Source organism: Tachysurus fulvidraco, chromosome 22 (assembly GCF_022655615.1).
Source record: "Tachysurus fulvidraco isolate hzauxx_2018 chromosome 22, HZAU_PFXX_2.0, whole genome shotgun sequence".
In the NCBI taxonomy this organism is placed as follows: domain Eukaryota; kingdom Metazoa; phylum Chordata; class Actinopteri; order Siluriformes; family Bagridae; genus Tachysurus; species Tachysurus fulvidraco.
In genome coordinates this window covers 12,945,268-12,969,464 of record NC_062539.1, presented here as the reverse complement: position 1 = coordinate 12,969,464, position 24,197 = coordinate 12,945,268, and the positions used below count along the sequence as shown (strand labels likewise).

At 37.6% G+C, this 24,197-nt stretch overlaps 1 protein-coding gene and 1 long non-coding RNA gene across 3 annotated transcripts; one reads left to right on the top strand and one right to left on the bottom strand.

Moving 5' to 3' along the window:
• Window positions 1–422: 422 nt before the first annotated feature.
• On the top strand, window positions 423–6,842 carry htr5aa (5-hydroxytryptamine (serotonin) receptor 5A, genome duplicate a). Its single transcript, XM_027142864.2, has 3 exons — window positions 423–735; window positions 3,249–3,994; window positions 5,231–6,842. Exons 2-3 carry the CDS (start codon window positions 3,296–3,298, stop codon window positions 5,564–5,566), a joined length of 1,035 nt encoding a protein of 344 aa, XP_026998665.1. The 5' UTR covers window positions 423–735; window positions 3,249–3,295; the 3' UTR covers window positions 5,567–6,842.
• Window positions 6,843–12,591: 5,749 nt separating this feature from the next.
• Window positions 12,592–23,540, bottom strand: LOC113640250. Of its 2 annotated transcripts, none has more exons than XR_003440015.2 (3): window positions 23,412–23,540; window positions 14,763–14,926; window positions 12,592–12,922 (listed from the first exon to the last, which is right to left on the bottom strand). It is a non-coding gene; the product is annotated as an uncharacterized LOC113640250 (long non-coding RNA). The 2 variants fall into 2 exon arrangements; XR_003440018.2 differs by having other exon boundaries at window positions 14,763–14,946; window positions 23,412–23,526.
• Between the last annotated feature and the right edge of the window lie 657 nt (window positions 23,541–24,197).

Below are 24,197 nucleotides of genomic sequence, written 5' to 3'. Positions count from 1 at the left end.
ATTTCAGCACTCAGTTTCCTCAAGGTTGTATAGTGTTAATTAAATATGAATCAATCAAGCACTACTGATAAATAGCACAATATAATTTGATTTGACTCCATTCAGTCTCCATTCATCTGAAGTGTTCATTTATTACTGAAGTTGTCAGCCAAACACTGATAAGTCATTGAACACCAGCAATTCAATTCAATGCAATTCATCACTAGGAGTAGTCAGAACCCCTAAATGCTAATAAAATACTGTAGGTGTTTATCAACACTGAGTTAACTGAATACTTTATAAGGTTAAAAAAGGTGTTAATTCATTAGAATAAGGTGTCACTGAATACCGTGTGTTAGGATAGAGTTAATTGTCCTAAGGTGATAAACACGTGATAAACACTCGTGCACGTGTTTATCTAACACTCTAGGCTATAATGTAGCTATTTATCAGTGTTGATACTTCAACACTTTGCATGTTGTTTCTTCAGGACAAAAAGCGTGTGCTAATAAACCCTTACCTGTTTCAGGATGTAGGTTGAAGCTGCACGGTAATAACTGCAAACCGGCTGCAGCGCGCGTGCCTTTGAATCAGTGAGTGAGTGAGTGAGTGAGCGCGCGCGTGAGTGTCGGTGGCGCGCGCTTCTTCCTCCGTCTCCCGGTTTCTCCCAGTTTGCTGAGATTCTGTAATCCTGTTCGCTGTGATACATGAGCGCGCGTGCGTCTTTAATTAGGAAATGAAGCGAGTCTCTCTGAGGTGCGTACTGGATTTTCTCCTGAGTCCTGATTGTTCTGTAGAAGTTTTGATAATGCATGAAATGTCATTAAATACCAAACCGTTATCACATAAGACACCATAAATCACATTCATTTACTATGAGCTGAGATTTCATTCTGCATTATGTCTCATCAGCATGAAAAATCAGGTCGTTACTATTAAGAAACATCTCGTTATTATGAGAAAACATTATGTTCTTGCGAGAAAAGCACATAAACATCTGGGCATATTATTATGAGACAGCTTGTTATAAGAAAAGCAACTCATTATCACGTCTTGTTTTTACAAACGAACACATTGCTGTTACTAAATCATAAAGTGTATTTTATTTGAAGGGTTCATTACAAGAAAACCATGGAGCTATTATGAGAATAGCATATTGTTATTACAGATAAAGCATATCATTATTACAAGAAACCCATATTGTTGTTTCAAAAAGATTATTTTGTTACTTTGAGAAAAGTATAGTTATGGAAAAAAAAATATCACTATTAGGAGAAACATACTTACTTGTACATGTAACTTTTCCCAGCAATTACAGATTGCATTTATTTGTTTATTTTTACATTGGTACATTAACATATGTTTGTATTGATAGCTAAAAATTTCTACGGTTGATACTTGGCAGGTGAAAATAACAGATCTTACTCAGTTTGTTTGCTGTATCATTGATAACATGCACTGTAATAATGCTGTGATTAATATTTTGTTAACTACTAAAGCTTCTGAGCTGTTTCCCTGGTCACTGTATGATTAACAGATCTAAGCAGTTTCAGATCTATCTCCAATCTGGTCATTAAAGAAATGATTTGATGAGACTTCAGCCATTTGATACTGATGAAGGGTTGAAGGTGGCATCAGTGTGGGTTGAAGCCTCCTACACACGAATACAAAGATGATTTTCCAAAGTCTGCACTCAGAGCATGGAGCATTTTCTTCACACATGGAGGAGTTGAAGGCCACGGTGCTTTAGGGATATCTAAAGAAAGAGGCGTAATTTACACTCAGTATATAAATGAATGGACTTTTGTTGTAGTATATATTATAGAATTCTTTCTAACACACAGCTAATAGTACATAACATAAAGGTTCCTCTGGATGACAGTTTATTTATCAATGAAATCTGTAACAATTATAAGAGACATAAGATATGTTTGAGTTTTATCTGATATGTCAATATACCTGTTTAATAAAAGGATATATATATACACCCATATATGCATATATAGTTTGTCTGATACATAAGTGCTCGGCGTTCAGTTATTCAGAGCCAGTGCTGATGTTGTTGCTGCCGGTTGGCACGGCATCAGAAATTTCTCCTGGGGTTTAAGTAACTAAGCAACCTTGAGCATTTCTAAGTTCCTTGTGTAGTAATGTTTGAACTTTATGGTCATGGACTTAAAGTGATTATTCCAATCTTAATGAGGTTTAATCACTCTTTGATTAAGCTTTTTGTTGTAGTCTGCAAAGTCTTTAAAAGAAAATCAAGCCCAGAGCTTCATTAGGAGTGTAACAGGAAGTCACTCCTGCAGTCAGTCACCTGTGGTGTACTGAACACAATATTTATTAATTAAATCCTGTATTTTGTAGCAAATGAAAACCAGTCTGCGGATACAGTAGAGTTTCTTACATTTTTTGTACTGACTTGATTTATCTTTCCACCTTTGCATCTGAGTTAAAAAAAACACTTTTCATTATAGGAAAGCGATCAGCTGCTGATTTTATCATCTGAATATCGAGTGAAACACGTATCAGTCTCATATCATTAATGTCAAATACGGCGTCTACAGTTTAATTACTTCCTTAACTACTTAGCTGCATTTGGATTGGCTTCTTAAAAGTGCCATTTATCCAAATATGATCCAAACACACCAGGCATAATCCAGTCCAGGAGCATCAGTGAATACAGTGTGAAATATATAAAAATAATTTTTCATGATCCACAACTATCTCTAGGAATTAAGTTTACACCTAGCGTGTGATGTAGCATCATCAGTCCACATATCGGCATGTTTTTATGAGGTGGGAGGAAACCCGAGAACCCACTTGAACCGCATACATTGACACCAGTGCACAGGAGCAAAGGACCTCAAATGTTGGGTTTCCACTGCGTACCATTAGTAGCCATTACAGTAAGGAGACATTTTTTAGGTTGTTCATGAGTCATTTTGAAAGACCTGAGCTTAAAAAAAAATTTAAGCCTTTTTAATCATGAATAAATCATCAAAAGCTCACTTTCTCCCACAGCAGGTTGTGCATCAAAATGCAAATGTGGATTGAGATGAGACGAAAGCTTAGGAAAGACTTACACTCACAAAATCTCAGCAAGGATCCTGATATCTGTAACCTCGAGAGATGAGGCTTCTTGCTGTTATTCGACACACTAAATTACTCTGCCAATATTTTCATTTCTAGATCCTTCACCTCTAAATGTAACCCCCTGCCTGTAACTTTTTTCCTGAGCTAACATTTCTTTGTTTTGCCTGTTGCAGTTCTGAGGAATTCTGTCTTAAATAAGATTCATAAACACATCCTGAGGATGTCCAATTCCAGCCTCTCCATATCATCCAATCACAGCTCACTTTATGGAAACCTGCACAGACCTGTGACAGTGTTCAGCGTCCTGATCTTTACCCTGCTGGCCATGCTGGTTTTGGCAACATTCATGTGGAACATGCTGGTCCTCGTGACCATCTTAAGGGTCCGCACTTTCCATCGTGTTCCTCACAACCTGGTGGCCTCCATGGCCATCTCAGATGTCATGGTTGCTGGACTGGTGATGCCCCTGAGCCTCGTCCGGGAGTTGTATGGCCGACGGTGGATACTTGGGCGAGCTCTGTGTCAAATGTGGATCTCCTTTGACGTTCTCTGCTGCACGGCCAGTATCTGGAATGTTACTGCCATTGCGCTTGATCGCTACTGGTCCATCACACGTCACCTTGAGTACACTCTGAAGAGACGCAAGAGGATCTCCAACGTGATGATCGGATTAACATGGATGCTCTCCTCTATCATTTCCTTCTCACCGCAGTTCGGATGGGGAGAGACATACTCGGAAGAAGCTATGGAATGCCAGGTGAGCCAGGAGCCATCCTACACCATCTTCTCCACCTTTGGCGCTTTCTATTTGCCGCTCTGTGTTGTGCTGTTCGTCTACTGGAAGATCTACAAAGCGGCCAAATTTCGCATCGGATCCAAGAAGAACAACACCATTACTCCAGCTCCAGAGGCTGTAGAGGTTTGTGTTACTTTCTGTTTAATTGAAATAATTGCAAGCAAAAACATGAAGTCTGTCCACAATTATTCTCAAGGTTCATTCATTCAGTCATTCATCATCTTCACTGGCACATTATCCTGGTCAGAGTGGTGGTGGATCCAGAGGTTAAGACCCGGAACACCGGGTGAGAGGCGGGAATATAACTCTGGTGGGACATCACATGGCACTTTAAACACACCTTCACACAATCATGTACAGTACAGGTCAGTTTAATGTCACTAACCCCCTTATGAATTGGAAAAATACTGGAGTTTTGGTGTAGACGTTTCTGAACTTCTCTGAGGATCTTCCACAGTTGCACTTCCTGGAATATAAATTGCAACCACTAGGCTTACGACTCCTGGAAGAATGATGTAAACCCTTCATTAGAATAGTCTCACTTAGCTGGTGTTATATGATGCAAATAGGTTTTTATTTCAGTTAACATTCCTGGTATTGCGACCTCATTAGTAATTGCTTCAGTGGCTTATTGCAGGCTGTTAATAGGCCATGACATCTCTAAGGACTCCGTTAAGTCAAACAGCATCAGGTCTGTTCGTTCTTTAACGAGTGACATGTCCGCGGCCCTCAAGAGAAATGAAAGGCTGTAGAGGCTAAAAGGATTCTTTTGTTTTCTCTGAGGAGCTCCTGGTTCTCTGTCATGTCACAAGTCCACTGGGTTTCTTTTACATACAGAGTACAAACATGTCAATACTTAGTTTACAATATTTTCAATCACAATATTATATATCACAGTATTATATATGAACACATTATTACTGTTACTGCAAAGGCTTAAAACATATCACAGGGTCATATGTGTGGTGCTTAGAAAACATTAATGAAATCAGGAAACCAGCAACATACAGACAGTTCTCAGTTTTGGTCTTTTTTTTTATTATTAGAACTATCCAGAGGAGATATTATCACCATACCCTAAATCATGAAACAAATTCTAATTTAAAATATAAAAAAAATATCAATGATACTGTGGTCATCTTTTTTATGAATTTAAACCATAAAATCAGAATAATTAATTAGACATATGCTAAGATTAATTAGACAATGGTAACTAATTTCCCACTAACTACAGTAAATGTTAATTTCATATAGAAGTAGCTAGCATGGAGCCTTGGGATCAAAGTAGGAAGTGTTGAAACAGATCTTCTCTGCATCACTGAGGTTTTTTATTTTTATTTTTCACAATTTGTACTATAGTCAAAAGAGGCAACTCGGCAGCATCCTCAGACGGCGTTTACAGTCCGTCATGCCACTGTAACGTTCCAGACAGACAGCGAGACATGGCGGGAGCAGAAGGAACGTCGTGCTGCACTGATGGTCGGAATCCTGATTGGAGTTTTCGTCCTCTGCTGGATCCCATTTTTCCTGACTGAGCTGATCACGCCACTCTTCTCATGGCACATACCACCCACCTGGAAGAGCGTCTTCCTCTGGCTCGGCTACTCCAACTCGTTCTTTAACCCGCTCATCTACACAGCCTTTAACAAGAACTACAACAGCGCCTTCAGGAACCTCTTCAACAAGCAGCGCTAATGAATGATTACAAACTTATCATGTGTACATAAAGGGTTACTAGCTCAGTTACACAAAGCAGAACCTCAGTCTCAAGTTGAGGAACCTCTCCAGCAACTACTGCTAATTAGTGATGGAAACCAGCAGTCAAGAAAAAAGAATTAGCATGAAGACGATCTGTTTACAGGACTACATGATAAATTATCATAAGCATTTTTTCTAAGTAAAACCTAAGATAGATGAACAACTTAATTACTTTCCTATTTTATATGTAAGAATTACACAGGCAGATTACAGTGTGAGCCTCATGTATGATGAATTCAGCATTCAGCTAGCATGTCCATGCTAACACTCTATCACGGCTAACAATCCTATATTTATTACTCTCCCAATTCTTAATCCAGCACTTGCTGAGAAATCTTTGTCATCTTTATTACTGATGATAAATCTAATCTAGTTAACACTAGGCTAGTTAATTAGTCTGTATTAGCTAGACTGGTGTGGGTGTTGCTATGGTTACAATGTGCACTTCCTGTGGTGAGCTGCATTTTTATTTTTAATTGCGAAGGCAGCCTAAAGCCATCTTGGATCACGGAATTCTTAGACAACTTATAATTTCTGGTGAATTCCTTTGAAAATATGATCCTTTCTAGAGACTTCCCACAATGCAACGGTATAAAAACAGGAGGCTTTTTGGAATTGTTTCATGCTTTGTATGAATTTCTAGCTAAGCTTTTTAAATGTTGATATGATGACTTCTGCTTCATCTTACGAATAATCCATTAAGCAAACAAAGTTTGCAAGTAATGAAGTAATAAATGAAATGTGAATATTTAGAGCTGAAAATATAACACTGAAGCAGGAATTTGAGTTCTTTTTCCTCAGGCTTCTGAATGATCTTTATGGCCTTCGCTGTGAATAGTTATTTTTCACACAGTTATATTATGCTGTTGAAAAGGCAGATATTAATCTGACAAGCTGAAAATCACCAAGCATGAAGGACAAACAGAACAGAGTTATTTTTTTATTCTATGTTCTTAAAAACAGCATGAAGTTCGGATTTTAACAACATTCATCGAGATTTGTGTGCAGATGTTGGTACAATGTTCATGCTGTATATACTGTAAGCAGGAATGGTTTTATGTCATAGCTTGCTAAATTCGTAACAGTGAAGTGGAGTTACCTTTACCATCCTGAAGTTGATTATTTTTCTATAGCAGCATGCCCTCTAGTGAACTATTACTCTTTCCTGCTTTACCTCTGACTGTTATATAGCACTGATGCTGGAGACTCCTAACATAAAATGTTAAATAAACATCTATTTACAGAAAACTCCTGTTACAGCAATTTTTTTTTAAATCTTTTTTATTATCAGTGGATTTTCTGCAGTACAGATCCCTGTGACTGAGCTGTTGCTATAGAAATGATAACATATTAGAACCAGTGCATTCATATTATTATAATAATAGTTTAATTTTGAAGCTGCAGTACTGTCAGAGCTGCTGATATAAAAAAAGAATCAACGTTGTGATATAAATAGTGTTATGGTATTTTGGTTTCTGCTCTAACACTAAAACCGAGACTGTTGACGTCTTTGTACAAACCAGATTTTATCAAACAAATGCACAGAGAAATTGGGTGATTATGTAGGTGGAAATATTTTGATCAAAGTTGTACTTCAGATGTATTAAGAGCAGGATCAGAGATGCATACAGTACAGGATAGTGAGACACTGTACTAGCAGGGAAAAAGCTTTTCAGTTTTCTTCATTTCTCACTCAGAGCTTTTCTCATTGTGTTTGAATTGTGTTATCTAACAGACAATAGCGTGGACCTTGAGCATCATACATCTTACAGCCAAACAGACTGCTGAGCTGAAGTGTGGACTTTCAGTTAAGGGGAAGGAGGTGTGGCCTTTATGCTTGTCACAATAGAGGAGTGGCCTGTGTGCCAGAATCAGTGAAGAAGGTGTGGCTTCTATTGATGTCAGTCCTGCTGACAGGGGTGTGGCCTATGTGCCAGTCTCAGTGAAGGTGTGGCCTCTGTTCATGTCAGTCCTGCTAAAGGGGGTGTGGCCTATGTGCCAGTCTCAGTGAAGGTGTGGTCTCTGTTCATGTCAGTCCTGCTAAAGGGGGTGTGGCCTATGTGCCAGTATCAGTGAAAAAGATGTGGCTTCTGTTCATGTCAGTCCTGCTAAAGGGGGTGTGGCCTATGTGCCAGCCTCATTGAAAAAGGTGTGGCCACTGTTTATGTCAGTCCTGCTAAAGGTGGTGTGGCCTATGTGCCAGTCTCCGTAAAGAAGGTGTTACCTCTGTTCATGTCAGTCCTGCCGAAGGGGGTGTGGCTTATATAATAAGTTACAGTGGAAGAAGCATAGTCACATACAGTTAATAAGGTGTGGTTATGTGCCAATTACAGTGAAGGAGGTGTAGCATTATGTCTGTATAAGCTTGAAAATCACTGAAGCACCAAAAGAAATGTCTGTACATCTCTCACACACAGACATATTTAGATTGTGCCGTGTAGTGTGAGGGTGTGTGTGTGTGTGTATGTGTGTACCGATCACAGAAGCTTATTTTCCGTATCCACATCCATTCATCTCATCATGCATCCAAACATCGAACATTCAATGCTTTAAAGATGTGAAGCTCTGCCATTACATGAGCGTTATCTTCAAAACCACACACACACACACACACACACACACACACACACACACACACACACACACACACACCCTGTACAAACAGAGTCATTTTCAAGACTAATTGGATCATGAAGTGTCAGGTAAGAAATGCGCCGGTGGGAGGCAGACATGAATAATGCATGAAATAGCTTCTTAAGCAATACACACACAGTGAGCCAGTAAGAACACCCTGCTCTGGATAAATATACTTAAAAAAATTTTTCAAAATTTTGTTTTAAAAGATTAATGTATTTGTGTGTGTGTGTGTGTGTGTGTGTGTGTGTGTGTGTGTGTGTGTGTGTGTGTGTGTGTGTGTGTGTGTGTGTGTGTGTGTGTGTGTGTGTGTGTTTACTTTACATTCAGTCTTACACACAGCCATATTCTCTTTTTGATTTTATTCAGAACTTTAATATGGTTCTGATTTGATCTTTTAAATATTACCTCAGAACTGTGTGTCCATCAAGTCCCAAAAGTATTGTGTTTTCTATATAATGAAAAGAGGGAAAAGGCACCATCTTATCTGTAACCACGGACACATTATTCTGTTTGTCAATCTGAAAGGTTTCATTTGTGCACTGGGTTTTATTAAATGATAAAAAAAAGGTCAGACTTTTTTCTCTGCTTTTTATTGTTCTGAGAAACAGATGGATAACACCTTCTTATAAAAACATCTTAAACTCACATAATACTAAAAATACTTATACAATTCAGTTTTGCATGTTATACAGGACTTTACAACATTAGGGTGACAAAATAACAGCTGCTGAGTTCTGGTCTCTGATTATTGTCTAGAACAGCAGCTCTGAATGTAGCGCAGGTTTATATTAATGCACTCACTCTGACGTTATTGTTTCTATAGTAAATGATTCAGACCAGATTATATATTAAAACGATGTAAGGAGATGTTTATGTTTGACGTCTGGAAGGAGACTCCAGTGTCAGCGCCGTGTAGCAGTCAGAGGAAAAAGCTGGAACTTGAAGTTTTCCCACATCTTAAGGACAGAAAAGTTTACACACCTTTGCCATATCCCAGCTGTGTGTTATTTTGAGAATAAAGAGAGACAAACTGAGGAGACAAGCTGCTATGTTTATAGCTGCTAGAACAGAATCGACAAGAGGAACTAACTAGTCAACTAGAAATGGATAGAAAATACATGTCATTTCTTAATAAGTAAAATTTGAAATCATTCACAAATCATTGTGGTTTTTATGAGGCTTAAAACCCTAAAGCAAAGGAAGTGCTGATAAAGGAAAATAATCAAAGTCTTTAGTATCTTAGTGTGTCTTAATGTATACATCACTATAAGATGACTTACACATATTTACTTATCATGTAAACTATTACAGTAAATTCTATATTTGTTAGCAGCGTTTTCTGCATAGCTGACCAGTTCTGTGTCTCATAGCTGACCAGACCTCTGTCTCTTATCTGACCAGTTTTTTGTCATGTATCTGACCAGTTCTCTGTCTGACCAGTTCTCTCTCTCATATCTGACCAGTTCTCTGTCTCATATCTGACCAGTTCTCTGTCTCATATCTGACCAGTTCTCTGTCATGTATCTGATCAGTTCTCTGTCTCATTGCTGACCAGTTCTCTGTCTCATAGCTGACCATTTCTTTGTCTCATATCTGACCACTTCTCTATCTCATATCTGACCAGTTCCTACAGTAAAGATCAGATGTGTCTCTGTCTGAGCTGTAGGAGTAGGATCTGGTCTCTAATCTTGTACCATTTTGTTTAATCTTGTAAAATGTAAATACATTTAACAAACCCTTTTTTTTCGGGTTGTGTGAAAAATTGAGACCTGCCTGTATTAAGACATTTTAGATCACTTTTGAAAGACTTTAGAAAGACAATGTTTTTATTATTATCTTTATTATCTATATTTAATCTGTTAAAGTTCAGATTGAGCAGAAAGTTCCAACAATCCAAAGTATTTTCAAAATGCAGTAAAATAGTAAAAATGGCATTTACATGTCATCTGGATATTTAAAGGTCTCTTTTTTGTCCTAGTGATAAGAATCAACACAAAGAAGAAAGCCTCGTCCTCCTGCTAATTGTAATGTCATTAACGCTTTTTATCAGGCGTTTATTTCCCCACAGAAATCAGCCTATTAATTTTTCAATTACACCTCTTAAACATCTCAGCAATAAGTCACATATTAACACACAGCTTGATTAACAATTTTCTGCCTTTTACATTTTCAACTAAAACACTTTAATTGATTTGATCGACTTGTGATTCAACGTTCATTTTTCTTTTCTTTTTTTTTATTGAGTTCTTAACTACACCATAAAACACTGACATGTTTATGCAGTGACTAAAGCAGTATAATGCTAATGCTAACGTGGGCACAGGTTTGCGCTGACCTTTGACCCAGAAGCCGCTGGACGCAGCGTGATTTTAGTTGTAGAGTGACGCTGCCCTCTGCTGGACATGTGGCGTTAACACTTCCCAGGAATCCTGCAAACCTTAACTTTATATAAAATACCTTGGGACTATATCACATAAATCTGGAATTATACCCGGATTTTTTAAATTTATTTATTTTATTTATGATCTTGGCTGTCCAAGTCTTATTGTTCAATCTTTGTAGAGTTTTTAGACTTTAGTATAAAACATTTTTTATGAACAAAATTATGATAAACTGTATCATGAAAAACAATGATACTATTTATCATTGTATTGTAAAATTCTTGTAAAATGTATAATAGGATACGGATAATTTCCCAAAGACACCCCTGTGTCACAAAAGATAAACACCTGGAACTCACTCTCTCACTCACTCACTCACTCACTCATAAAGCTTTAAGAAAAGCTTCTTCAGAGCAACAGTCATTCATAGTTGAATGTTTTTCTATCATATTGTGATTTTCTATCATCACAAGACAAAGTGGTTTACTATATAATAATTAAAATTGTGTGTGTGTGTGTGTGTGTGTGTGTGTGTGTGTGTGTGTGTGTGTGTGTGTGTGTGTGTGTGTGTGTGTGTGTGTGAATGCTGGACAGCAGCTGGGTCCTGAATAAACGCAGAGTCTGAAACATCACCGCTAAAAGACCTTGACAAACTCTGAAACGCATCCAATGGTAAGCTTAATTGGATCATTTAATTGACAGCTCGCTGTAGTGCTCGAACGTGACCTCGTGACCCTGCGGAATTAGACTCTGACATCCGTTTTTCTAACAGTCTGACGTGGCGTGACAGTCCGATTACTGCCCATTTCACTCTGCACTCACGTTCACGGCGCGCTTTTTCAGGTGCATCTCCTGGCTCTCTCTCTCTCTCTCTCTCTCTCACACACACACACACACACACACACACACTCTCTCTCTCTCTCGCTTTCTCTCTCACACACACACTCTCTCTCTTTCTCTCTCTTTCTCTCTCTCTCACACACACACACACTCTCTCTGTCCGTGTCATAAATCCGCCATGAAGGAGTTTATTATTCACTAATCAATGATCTCTGGCCGTGTTGGCCGTCCTTCAGGTGCTGTCATATTCACTTGATATCATATTCAACTAAAATAATCTCCTCTGGATAAAAATATGATTTAGACATTAAGGCTCCTTGATCGGCGTGAATGTGAGCTGATGATGATGATGATGATGATGATGAAAGGTCAGCAGGTGATGAAGGACAGATCGAATCAGTCCGTAACAGGCAGATTAGAATGCTATCACATGATGAATTAATTAGCATCCAATTAGACAGTGTTGGGAAAGTCCAGCAGGAATTGTGCCATCAGGATCGGGGCAGGATGTGATTAACGCGTTTCCGCCGAGGGCCAGAGGACTGCACTCTTCTCCATCTCCCTGCATTCAGCCTTCACTCCTGCTCAAGATGCTAATTCTCCTTCTGCAGGGATTTCACATTCAATTTCAGGATGTATTGCACTTGTCATTACAATAATGGAAATGGATTCGGTTTTAAACTCATTTTGCTGGAGTACAGAGTCACGTGTTGACGTATAACATATACTTGACATATACATCAAATGCAGATTACGTACAAACACTGCACTAAAATTATTGTGCCCTTCTATGTCTGTATAGGACAATTAAAATTAGTTAATAAAAGCAAACTGAAACAGATTTTTATTTACAATAATCAAAAGCACAGTGCAGAATAATTGGCACCCTTCAGGAACAAGAGCATATGCATGACACTGAGTGTTGTTAACATTGTACACCATGTACAGTTTCTCTATTTATCATCGTTATTTAGAACCCTTAAAGGTTCTTTGTTTATCTGGTGGAACCCTGCTAATTGCTATCCTGTCATAAAGGGTTCCACCTTGAACCTTTTTACGAAAGAGTCATAAAGCCTTTAATGATTCAAATGATTTAATGATTTCTCTCTCTCTCTCTCTCTCTCTCTCTCTCTCTCTCTCTCTCTCTCTCTCTCAATCTCTTTCTATCTCTCTCCTCTTTCTGGTTCTGATCTCTGATTGTCTCTGTCTGTCTCTAAATTAGTGCCAATTCCAGCATGAGAAAGACACACAGAATGAGACAAAGAAACAGAGAGGGTCAGAGAGAGAGAGACAAGCAGATACAAAAAGAGAGAGACAGAGAGACCAGCTGGCCTGGGTCCAGCTGTCTCACTGCGTGTCCATCCTGCTGTTCTGCGCTCTCCGTAACCTTCAGCTAATCTGTCCCTCTGTCCTCGTCCATCTTCAGCACTGCTGTCTGAGAGAAAGACACATTCAGTAGATATAATAAAGCTCACTGTAATTATTACCACCTTGTAGAACAATAATAATAACACACGTAAACAGTGTCTCTGCATTAACACATTAAATATTGTGGGAACAAATCGATGTCTTTCACTTGCACCGATGGTGAATCATTTAATTCAGATGCATAATCTGGATTGAATATTATTATTTAATGCCTTTTTTGGGTTACATTATTAATAACTTCATCTCTGGGTGCCTCATTTTCTTCCTTTTTAAACCAAGCCCTTTATGTGGGCTGGTTTTTTAATTCTCGTACACTCATAGGAAACGTAGAACACTTAAAGGTGCTTTGGTTTCTAAAGGTACACTTAAGACTTAACAGAATGGACAACAGAGTGGTTTTCTATCTGAATGGCTTTGAATATGACTTTGTTTGCAAGCTTAATAATCCAACAAATACTTAAAGAATCTATTAAGACTGCTGGTGTTTGACCTCACAACCTTCTGCCCTATGTGTTTTAGCATGGCTAAACTCAGGACAGAGTATCACATCACATTACAGATCTGCTGTACATTAATTCATCACAAATCCTCTAAAATGTGACCTGCTACACTGATGTAAGAGTGTTATCACTGATGTCTGCACGAGGATTAGAATTATGCCTTGCTCTGATTTCCATCTGCATGGATGAAGATGCACACAGATATAAATGGTGATGATTTGGGTAGGCAGGCGAGAAAAAAGAAATAAAAGCACACACACATCCTCCCAAAAAAGCCATAGCTGTCTCTGAAGTAATTATAAGAGTGTGGGTTTCAAAGCATTTTAAAGCCTTCATTAACTGTGTTAAGTATATTAAAGTGCTGCTGAGTTCCGGACTCTAATCTCTAACAGGTTCTCAGGACAGACTCGATGTAAAGATTTTGTGTGTGTGAGAAGATTTACTTTAACATTTAGGAGAAGGAGTCTCCAGTGTCAGTGCTGACTTCCTAAGGACAACTATTAGGTACGTTAACTATTAATAACATTAATAAATTTCGTCTGTGTTTATATATAAACTCACCGATTGCAGCACAACTTTTTCATTAAGAGCAAAAACACCATCATTGTAAAGTAATTAACTCTACAATCGTCTCCCGCGAGTCCTCTCTCTTTCAGTGTCTCTTGCACAGGATTCATTAATTTTGTTTGGGATTTAAACGTTGGATTCAGTCCAATTATTCAATCCCGTGACACACCGAGTGGGCGTGGCTTCTGAATCAAAGAAGCTCGCGTGTACAAGTTCAGTGGTCGTGATTACACCGTGGTGCGTGCTCAAGTGACAAGAAAATTCAGCACGTAAATCTTACCGTCTGCTGAATTTACCCGCCATGACACGTCACTACTGATACGCCCCAAAACTTGTTCATAGACAAATACGAGTCGTAATTACTACATAGTGCTGGCTTTCCTCTGCGTTCTCCTCACGTGATTTTTATACTTCCTGGACTTACCAGCATGCGATAAAACAAATGTTCATGCATCAATTCCCCGGTCAACAAGGTAAATTTAGACAAATAGCAGGATACTGGTCGTTTAAAGGTCAAAGTTACTAGATTATAAAGCCAACTAGCCGTGTCTGAAAACTTTCACACACACACAGAAGGAGAATGGTGTGATCTGTGAATTACTCTGCAGCGGGTAGCGCTCAATTTCAGATTCAGACACCCCCACGGTTAACCTTTCACGCTGAGATTTCTGGGAGTTGCGCCAAATTTCCGAGCCAAGATGGCCTCCTGAGAGGAAGCTGCGCTCATAACACGCAGCGTGAAAGCAGAGCCGAGCGCATAGCGTCGCTCCACTGGCTTACCTGCGGAGATCATGAGCCTGTTATCATCCACCTCAGGAGTCGGTTAATTATGGCGCCGTTCGAGGTGTTGATGAGGCCCTCTTCTTCCACCTTTTGTTGTTTAGATGTAGACAGAGCAGCGGGACGCTGAACTTCCAGAAAGGTCTCGACAGTCCAACTGTGTCCTACAACCAGGAATTGGAAACTGCACATGATATGAAATTGAACAAATCCTGCATGACTTTAAACATTTACATAGATGAGAAGCAAGGTTAATGAGACATAAACATAAAAAAAATTATCTGGAAATAATTTACTGCTCTTTTAAAAATATATTAAAGGTGCAGTTGGTCATTTTTAAAGTATTCCTAAGACCTGCAATGCAAGAGCTTAGCAGAGAGCTTTATTACAAATGGCACCTTTAATTTGGAAAATAAAAGCATCCTAAAGCATCTGTTTCTCTGTATATTCAATCGTTCCTGTGTATTATTTCTAAATAATACACAGGAACGATAGAATGTACAGAGAAACAGATGAGGGTCGGTCTGTGATCTGCAGACCAGTGGGTGTGTTTATGAAGCCATTTTAAAATGCAAAGACATGATCCTTAATAGGCACACTAATGTAATAAACTGCTAATAATGTAATAACATCCTTATTACATTTCTTTACTCAATGTTGTAAAGAGTTACAGAACAAACTACAGCATTTTTTATGGAATAATGAGTCCACCCATTTATTACATTACACTAACATTTGTGTTGCTGCATTATGAATTTTTTATTTCCTGTTTTTATAAATTATTATTTACATAGTTATAATTATTCTGTTCTTTCTGGAAAAAGGAACACCCACAAATGTGCAATGATATTTTATTGATTCAAGTTTTCAAAGTGGTTTACAGAGTGCGTAAAGAATGAGTGAATTAAGGAGGTATAATAGAAAATAAAAACATTTGGCTGATATAATGTATGCCGAGGGTAAAATACTTTATAATTCCTAAACACAACAACAACAACAACAACAACAATCCCGTCACCTCCAGGTCACCAACTCAAATAAAATCCCACATGAATCACACGTCACACACCTGCCTTTCTAATTTTTACTATTTTATTCTTTTCTCTTCAGGAAATAAAATAATGTAAAATTCATTTCTCAGTACCACAAGGCCTTTAAGATCAACGGCTTTTGGAAAATTAAATTAAAAGGCTTAGTCCCTATAGAAATGGAGAGCATATCATTAGGACAATTATACTTTAATAAAAGCACGTTAATTGAAAACCAAAATGTGACCTGGTGGAGCAGCACGTCCTCCAACGTACAAAACGGGGAAAAAATGGCCTTTGGGTTGATTTACAGTAGTGCTTACGTTGGGACCTAATCAGGAGATTATTATGATAAAAAAAGAAAGAAACGGGGCAACTTTTTTAATTAGGCCAGTCATTCCTGAGAACAACATACTCTCAATGTGACAAGTGGAGGAGTGATAGACGACCGTGAGGAAGGTATTAGTGCTGTTAACCTACATAAAAGAGGGACAGAGGGACAGCGCAAACACACACACACAGATATAACACTTTAATTTCAGAGCAAGATCGCCATTTAAAGAAAAGAAAATAAACAAAACATTAATCATTTCCTTATATGGAAGTCGTTTACACACACCGAGTCGTCCTGTTATATTTGTTCACCTTTCAGGATGTGGAAAGCCACTCAACATGAACAGAGTAGTGACACATGAACTGACAACACTTTCTCTCAGAAAGACATCATTTGTACCAAGATATTTTAAAGCATGAACAAGTCTAAGAGTTTGGTGTGACATAGTTAGACAATTTTAGTGAAAAGTAAAGGACAAATCGGGTGAGATACTTGAAAGAAGTTGTGGATGGAAACCCCAGCTGTACAGGCAGTGAAAGGCTAAACATGAGCATGAAGCAGAACCATGGGGTCTGTGACAGTTTTTCATTTATATTATCATTAGCACTAGATGTATTATATTATCTCAGTAAATCTCAGAAACACAGTATCTGTAATGGTGCTTTAATGCTTTAAATTAAAGCTTTGTTGTTATATTAAGACCTTCAATACTTGATTAGCGATAGGTTTTAACACACACACACACACACACACACTTTTTAATACACACTTCTTCACATCATCAAGAGAAGTTCATCAAAAATAAAAGAGAGATTAAAAGCCAAGGACGATTAGCCACAGGGTTTAAACCAAAGTCATTTGGTAAATCTGTGTTTAGAAATCGAGAGAGAGAGAGAGAGAGAGAGAGAGAGAGAGAGAGAGAGAGAGAGAGAGAGAGAGAGAGAGAGAGAGATCAGATCTTAGTTTTAGAAATGTAGTTTTATATATAAAATGCTCAGACTAACAGTGTGACTTGGTCACAGACATGGACACTGGTGGACACTGTAGATGAAAATTTTCAAATTCTTAGAAATTTGTATTTCTCAGATTTAAAGATGAGGAAAAATCATCATAGTGGGGCTTTAAAAATGGCAAAATATTTCACAGTTTGTCTTTAATTTTAACCTATAAATATAAAATATAAAACCTATATTACACATAATATCACACGCATTCTTATTATTCTAATTATTCTTATTATTATAAATCATAGCACAACAAAAGCAAATGTGATATTAAAAAAAGGAATATTTAACTTGTTTGTGATCTTAAACATGTTTATTGACTTTAATCTGGTTAAATGTTCAAGCTGATTATCTCATAAATGTATCAAATACACCAGGGGTTCTTGAAACTCAAACCCCCAAGTACTGTACAGGTTTAATTTATGAACATAACCTAACTATTTAACTATTCAAATATACAAATAGGAACCTCATTATGTAAATGTGCATAATAATATTTAAACTAATTACAGAAGCCAGAGAGCTATCTGCTCATAGAACACTGTTATAAAAAGTATTAATAAAATTATCATTAGATTTGAGTTTTTGAAGTCAGTTTACAGTCGGATTTTAGTCTAATATGTTCATATATGAATTATTAGAATAATAGATAGATGAACCCACCGTGAGAAATCAGACTATAAATCAGAGGACTATCCACATTATACACATTATATAACAAATTTATTCAAAATAATGTCAAAATAATGCAATGAAGATGCTGCTTTGGAACAATATCCATTGTTAAAAGGCCTATACAAATAAATAAAACTCAATCGATAAAATGTGTTTAAGCAACATAAATTGAGAGAAATCCGACTGTAGAAATTAAAACACATTAATGAACATTGTGCTATTCAGGTAGCTCGTGATTTGATTTGATAAGAGCAGGATTACTGATGTATTTTAATAAATTTTTGTGCAAACGAAGGTTTTTATCTCACATCTCAGTCTGCTGTACACAGCCTTTATGATTTAAGTAGAAAAGAAGACGTTTATGGTGAGGTTTATGATTTATCTAACGTTATACGTTGAAGCTACTTAAGAGAAATCACAGGTCTATATGCCACACGCTGATGGCCACACTGAATAAATGACACTGGATTATACAGGTCATAACAAGCAGCATGATGTAAGTGAATCCTATATTTCTGTTATTGTGCGAGTAAAGTATCAGGTTGCATTTGGGCCATTACCTAAATCCCCGTCTGAAAGGCTGCTTAAGGAGCTTAAGGGCCTCGGTGCTCAAGAGCGGCCGGTGGAAAGCGGGCCGTTCAGCTCGGCTGAGCCTTTATGAAGTGGGTTAGGCCCGAGGCTCGCAAGGCCTCTCCGTCTCACCGTGGCCCCTCAGCGACTCTCACAGCTGTAAGCAAGGAGAAGAAAAGGCTGGATTTCTTTCCGTCGTGCACTGCTGAACTCCCGGCTGCTCCCTGTGTCATTCAAAACAGGCCTCCTAACGAGACTGCTACTCCGAATAACCGAGACCGGTGTCATTCAAATCACTGACAAAAAACTGATATGCCATATAACTGGGGCTTGTTTCATTCAAATAAGTGACAAATCTCTGAGAGTTCAGCCTGGAGGACAAACTGAGACGTTCTGCAGAGGTTCTAACACAAACCAGGTGTGATGTTAGCTTCATTTTAATAACATTTAACCCTGAAATGCTTAGAAACTGTAGAGGGTGTCTTTTAAAAGCACAATCCAAACTACACTCTGAAGAAAAAGGTTTTTTAAAGGTTCTTTGCAAAGTGTGGACCTATTTCTGATTTTCCTTTAAGGATTCTGTGACAAACAGACAGACAGACAGACAAATAAGCCTTAAAATGTATAGATTAGTGTGTAGAATCCAGGAAAATTATCATAATGTGACTTCATCTTTCTCTTCTGATACTCAGTGTCAGTTTCAGCCATTAACCAGCCATTAATATCTTCTAATATTGTTTTCTTTCAAAATTACTAAGCGGTAACGTTTTTTTTTTGTTTTGTTTGTTTTTACAGTTAAACCTCATACAAAATTCACTTACACTCTAAATCTCTCTTCTCTCTTTATATAAAAAAATTTCAATTCCAAAAATAAATTTATTTCCAAATTATTTTTTAATTTTTTGCCATTGTTACATGATCTGGTACCAAATATTTTTTTCCCGATATCTGATGCAGCGTCTTTTTTTTTCTGGTCCTGGGACTGCTTCTGAGTATAGAACTGGTGTCGTCTCTAGTGGATTTGATTCAGGATTCCTTCAATTTTACTTAATTAAACATTCCTGAATCAGTAAGTGAAAAGAAACTCACTGAAATAAACACTTGTGCCTTTTAGTGTGAGATAGCCAATGAATCAAGTATTTTTTGCCGAAAAACATGATCACGTGAAATGGAGAAAAATCTTGGATGTAAAAGATTGAAAGGTTAATAATATTAAAGTGCTGCATAATAATATTAATCTGGAAAAAAGCACAAATACAGATGGAGCTATAACAAAAAATACCAAAGCCTTTAGTTTAATGCAGCAACACACACACACACACACACACACACACACACACACACACACACACACACACACACACACACACACACACACACACATATTTTATACACATTTTAGAGGAGGACAGACATACAGACAGGCAGACTGACTGATATTCTACTGTTATTTTTTTAATTAGCTTTTTAAACACTCTTCAGGTTCTGGGTAGGTATCAAAGTGAGTGTGTTGGGATATTGCTGGGTCAACATTCGGGTATTTGGGCATGCATGTATTTGGGGGTATCTGTGTGTATTGGGGTATCTGGATGTGTGTTGGGGTATCTGAGTGTGTGTTCGGGTATTTGGGTGTATGCTGGGGTATCTGTGAATATCAGTTTATCTGGGTGTGTATTGGGTATCTAGGTGTGTGTTGGGGTATCTGCATGTGTATCGGGATATCTGGAGGTGTTCTGATGTATCTGGGTGTGTATTGGAGTATCTGGTTGTGTTTTTGAGTATCCGAGTGTGTACTGGGGTATCACTGTGCATATTGGGGTATCTGGGTGTGTTTTGGGGTATTTATGTGTGTTGTGGTGAATCTGGGTGTATTTTGAGGTATTTCAGTGTGTATTGGGGTATCAGGGTGTGTATTGGGGTATCTGAGTAGTTGTATTTCAGAGTATTTAAGTGAAATGTAAGTAAAACAGGACTACCAAACAGGAACCTGACAATAAAAAAGATCAATGATAACTATAATAAGTGCGATAATGGTGGATTTGTGATTTCCACTTTGAGCAGCTATACACACTGTAGCTTCAGAGTGTCTTTTACACAGAAAGACAGATTGCACTCTGTTTCTAAAATTGCATTTAAAGGCCCTGCAGATACAGTACACAGTTTTAGGTGAAAGGGGCAGTAAAGGTTTTCACCCAAATAACAAGGCAAAGGTACTTTCCCTTGTTTTAGAGAGTGCATGAGATATTATAACATTTATTTTTCCCACTAATCCGTCACTGCAGTTTGTCCAGTGCAAATATTCACACTGTGCAAATAATGTTTTTAATAATAATATTTTAAGTTTTATTAGAAGTTAAACAATCCTGTCTGACTTTTTAAACTTTCCCTCTGAACACACACATGGTCATAAAGATGGCATGATATTGTCACAGTGAAGAAATAAGAAAATCAGCCAAGTGGAACGCTGGATTATTTTACATCTGAGCGCTAATGACTCATTTTAATCTCAGCTTTAAAATCCAATTTAAATGCATCCGGATTTAAGTGACACCAAAGACACACTTTAAACATTAAAGCTTTACGAGCTCTCTCTCTCTCTCTCTCTCTCTCTCTCTCTCTCTCTCTCTCTCTCTCTCTCTCTCTCTCTCTCTCTCTCTCTCTCTCTCTCTCTGTGTGTGTGTGTGTGTGTGTGTGTGTGTGTGTGTGTGTGTGTGTGTGTGTGTGTGTGTGTGTGTGTGTGTGTGTGTGTGTGTGGACAAAGAGTCATATTCAAAGCTGTAGAAATTGAAGTGTTATTATATTAATTATCAAATTGATTTAAAAAACAAAAGCTGATTTAATCTATAACTCCATTTAATTTAGAAACACACATCATCACCATTTACAGCTTCTATAGCTTCTACATCATCATGATAACATTACAATAAAATTTTAATATAATAAAAGTTAATACACAGGTGTGCACTTGTGACATCTGGGTCAATTAATAAAATAAAATTCAACAAAATAAAGTTTGAAAATGTGGCACTTAAATAATAATTAAGTTCAACATTAAATGATTAAAATTCAATTCAATTTAAAGTTACATCCAAGTTTGCATTTGTGGCAGTGAGGTTGACTGAAAATGATCCAATTTAAAAAAAAAAACTAAAGAAATTATGAATAAAATAAACAAGCAGAATGTGAGCTTGCAGTTTTGGCAGTGGGCTTGATTGAAAATAAAGCAAAAATAAGATAAAATAAGATAAGAAAACTTTATTGATCCCACAGTGGGGAAATTCTCTTAACAGAGCAGCTCACAGAAAATTTGACTATAATAAAATAAAACAAAAAAAATTTGCATGAGAGATTATTTACAATTTAAATATATATATATATATATATATATATATATAAACAGAATAGAATAAAACTACAGGTTGGACAAGAGTTTAATTGTTAAGAATTTGTTTTGTAGGAATTTCGGAAATAAACTCCCCAGAGATGGCCAGAGGAGCGCGAGCCCCGCCCTTCACCCTGACCTTAACCCGCCCTGAGCCGTGAGTCTCATCAACATTTATATTAATTTCTCTCTCTCTCTTTAAATGAAAAAATTCCGGCGCAGGAGGAGAAAATAGTTGAAACCTGGTGTGTGCTGAGACACAGAGACTGATCCTGCTGAACAAAGGAAGGTGTGTGTGTAAATGCTTGGCCTGGGCTTATTAAATGACCTCACTCACAGCACGTTGATTCTCTCTCTCTCTCTCTCTCTCTCTCTCTCTCTCTCTCTCTCTCTCTCTCTCTCTCTCTCCAGCATTTTAAGTCTGGTGCTTAAAGCGTGCCTGGCCTGTGACGTCAGTGCATGAGAGTCAATTAAAAAAGCGCACACCTTTTCACTCCTATACCTGTCTGTACATGCGCAAATGTACAAGCAAAGTAAACTCCTTAAGGTTTAAGAAGTTAATAAAGATGCTTCTGAAAAGTACGAAAACAGCATGAGCAATAAGAAGATAGATAGTTTTTTGTTTTTTTGCTCATGAAAGATTATTTCCTATATTGAAAAATAACACGTCATTTAGTTTGTATTTATTTTTTAAATAATTTTGGAAAATTATAGGCAACGAATTTGCTTTGTTAAATGAGCTTTTTTAATTAAATTGATTAGTTAAAGTTTCAGTGTATGTGTCAGAACAGCTTTTAACTCTAACAGATCTGTTTAAATGCATTTATGAATAAGTACATTTCAATAATTAACGTGTGATATTCTTTTGTCCAGCCCAACAGAACACAACGGTTGAAAAAACTGTATTGCTGTTATAACTCTGATCAATTTGAAATAAATTAAAGAGAAAGAACTAAAAACATTATTATTATGTGTTTTGTTCGCTACTTTGCGGTGGATGGAAACTTTGTGGATCAAACTCATAGCAAATAAAATCATCTAACCTTCAATATATGTCTGTATTTTAGACAAAGTAAAACACCCACAGAGAGACCTTCTGGGAAAGCTCGCACATTTGTGTGTGTGTGTGTGTGTGTGTGTGTGTGTGTGTGTGTGTGTGTGTGTGTGTGTGTGTGTGTGTGTGTGTGTGTGTGTGTGTGTGTGTGTGTGTGAGAGAGAGAGAGAGAGAGAGAGAGAGAGAGAGAGAGAGAGAGAGAGAGAGAGAGAGAGAGAGAAAGATGTGCCATCAGGTATGCTCGAGGCCATGTACCTAACAGAGTGACTTTACACATTTGTTTTATCTTTACATTTTTATCTTTTTGTGAATTTACACAACACAGTTGCTAAAGCATTGTGTATTTTATTTTTATTTTTTTGTGTTAAAACAGATCACCAACCAACATGAATGCGGAGTGTTATAGAAATCTATAAATTAAAAAACGATAAAGCTATAAAGTTAAAGATCGTGTTACCTTTTACTTAACTTTTTAACTTTCATGTTAGGGCAAATCAGCCAAGCGAATACGTCGATATCTCAGAAGAACAGGATGCAAGGGCAAAGAGGGAAAAAGGAATAGTGTGAAAAGAAAGGAAAATATTTTGTTAAAAAAAACTTACTTATGAAGTGTGATGTGGAAGTGTAGAGCTTTTAAGTTCCTGACGTGTTGACGGTGTACATGAAGGACATGAGTGAAGTGGTGTGGTGTCCCTCCTCCTCGCTCTCTTCCTCTCTCTCTCTCTCTCTCTCTCTCTCTCTCTCTCTCTCTCTCTCTCTCTCTCTCTCTCTCTCTCTCACACACACACACACACACACACACAAACACACACACACACACACACACACACACACACACACACACACACACACACACACACACACACACACACACACACACACACACACACACACACACACACACACACACACACACACACACACACATTCCTCTTTCACATGCCAACATCTGGCTTGCTCATTATCGCGGAACAAAAAGGAGACACACCACTTCCGCTACGCCATGAATCCTCTGCTCCATATTCATCTCCACTGCATTAATAAAGATGTCGGACTGATACTAAAGCCAAAGTCATGCAGGCTCTCTGTCTGTCTGTCTGTCTGTCTGTCTGTCTGTCTGTCTGTCTGTCTGTCTCTCTCTCTCTCTCTCTCTCTCTCTCTCTCTCTCACACACACACACACACACACACACACACACACACACACACACACACACACACGCATCCTCTAGACAGGAACATTCACTTCCGTTTCTCTGACATTACGGCAACCTTATGAGGTGACCTTGTGCTACAACAAAATATAAATAGTCAAACAAAGAAACAAACAAAAAAACAAACAAATAAATAAATGAATAATAATATAACAAAAACAATAACAATAATAAT